We start from the raw sequence: 2,074 nt of genomic DNA on the forward strand, positions 1-2,074 counted from the left end.
ATTATAGATTATAATCATCGATAAAATCGATCACAGAAATGTAACATACACTCCGGGAACTTTATAGATATAGATTATATATTATCGATAAAATATCAGACATGTAACATATACACCGGAATGTTGACTTGTCGACATCACTACTTGAAGGATTACTTGTACAGGAACGTGAAATGGCACTATCGCTTGAGCGCTTACTGTACTCGACTTGGACATGGTAAGGGCTAAAGTCTACTGGCGGATTTTCACAGGGTGTTAAGGTGTTTATGTCCAGTGAAAGTTTCCTTGTTCTCTGGTGGTATGTCTTATCCTTGCAGCTAGCTGAGGTATACTACAGACAATCGATCAGTCTGCCATCACTAGCAGTACTGTAGGAGCACTGACGAGCTGACGAGCCATGTATAAATGAGAATAATCAAAGCGAGAAGTTAAGGCAACAGGGTGCGTGCTCCTGCAGCATTCTGCGCTGTGTTCCGTTTCGAGACGTCTCATCTTTTGAGAGGCTAGAGTAGAATAGCAGAGCGATTCTAAGAAACGAGGTCTTATCCTGTTAGAGGCTAAAGTAGTGCAAGGATGGAGAAGAATTATGACAGGAAGGAGCACTATTCTGGGTCTTGCTTCCTCATGGTCGCCAGGGTCAAGAGACAGGCACAGCAGCTGGTTTACGTAGTGCTGGCGCTGCAGGCGGCGGCGGCTAGTACTACTACTAGCTCGACCAGTGATTACAAGCGGCCGTCCAACGTGACTTTTTACTTGCACAACAAGATTCTGGACCCGGTGCGCTACAACAACACTGACGACTTCAACTCAGTGTTCACGGTCCAGCCGACGGGCCTGCCGAGCAATCCCTGGAACTTCGGGATCGTGGCCACGTTCGAGGACCCGCTGACGGCGGGGCCGTCGGCGGCCGACAACGACACGCAGCTGCAGCAGGAGGCGATCGGCGTGGGGCGGGGCTTCTTCATGTACGACAGCCAGTCCGCGTTCGTGACGCTGTACGCGTTCACGGCCACCTTCAACGCCACGAACAGCAGCAGCGCCGCGGCCGCCGCCAGCTTCCCTTACGTGGGGTCGCTGCAGATCTTCGGGCAGATGCAGGAGTCCCTCAGCACGCGCCTCCTGTCTGTCATCGGCGGCACCGGCGACTTCCTCCTGGCCCGTGGCCTCGCCAGCTGCAAGCTCGTCCAGCTCAACACCACCGGCGGTCCCACTCGCTGGACTATCTCCTTTCAGCTGGACCTCTACTACTAGAAGCTTTCTTAATATGGAAACCTCCTACCTCACTTAGCTAATAGTCACCACACTGCCTTAACAGCCACCACGATTCACCAATAAGCTCTTTTGGCAAGCTTCCCTCTCCTAAGCTTAACAGCCAATACACTACACGAATAAGCTCCATGAGCAAGCATCCCTCTTCTACTAACTTATACGTACCATCCGCCTTTCTAATTCGTCGTGCTTCTCTATGTACAAGAAAGCATTCCTACTCGTGTTGAAAAGCATTATTCACATCCATTTGATGTAAAGACCATCCCTTTCTTGCTACCATCTTAATAACACCTCCAACATTTTGCATCCTTGCAAGTATTGATTACAAAGCAAAAATGCCTATTTGTTTTTAATTTACTCCTCAATGGAAGCCAACATCCCTCTTCTTTGCTTCCACTTGTGTTCTAGTGCAAACCAATAAGACATGGTTAAGGAATTATTTGCCCTCCACATATACAACTACCTCTCCATTCTTTGTAACTTCATTGAGGAATGGGATTCAAGACAATTGCAAACCTTTTGGATAAGTTGCATGTTTGTCTTAAGGAGATGCTCTTTGATTCTCTCAAAAAGTTTAAGAAAATGACTACAAGTTTTCATAAATAGTTTAACATAGAGCTTCTAAATACTTCATATTAATGTATTTTGGTAAAAAGTACTACCATAAAATGCCCTACTTTTGAAGAGGTAGATCATGTTTTAGGATTCGTGTTTTTGTACAAAACCAATACCTAGATATCACAAAGTTTATATAGCATGAATTTATTGCTCTTTCTAAAACTTAGTATTCAATGAGATACAATGC

The 2,074-nt window shown here is 46.0% G+C and overlaps 1 protein-coding gene across 1 annotated transcript; it reads left to right on the top strand.

Moving 5' to 3' along the window:
• The first annotated feature begins 372 nt into the window (after nt 1–372).
• LOC148033057 (dirigent protein 5-like) lies at nt 373–1,792 on the top strand. Its single transcript, XM_087683791.1, has one exon. It carries the CDS (start codon nt 574–576, stop codon nt 1,249–1,251), a length of 678 nt encoding a protein of 225 aa, XP_087539917.1. The 5' UTR covers nt 373–573; the 3' UTR covers nt 1,252–1,792.
• Nucleotides 1,793–2,074: the final 282 nt, after the last annotated feature.

The sequence above is a fragment of the Lygodium microphyllum genome, chromosome 8 (genome assembly GCF_053477565.2).
Source record: "Lygodium microphyllum isolate KBCC chromosome 8, Lygodium_microphyllum_v1.1.10, whole genome shotgun sequence".
Taxonomy (NCBI): Eukaryota; Viridiplantae; Streptophyta; class Polypodiopsida; order Schizaeales; family Lygodiaceae; genus Lygodium; species Lygodium microphyllum.

Bases quoted from the DNA above. Each gene is read 5' to 3' on its own strand.
- LOC148033057 (XM_087683791.1), top strand. From the start codon at position 574: ATGGAGAAGAATTATGACAGGAAGGAGCACTATTCTGGGTCTTGCTTC.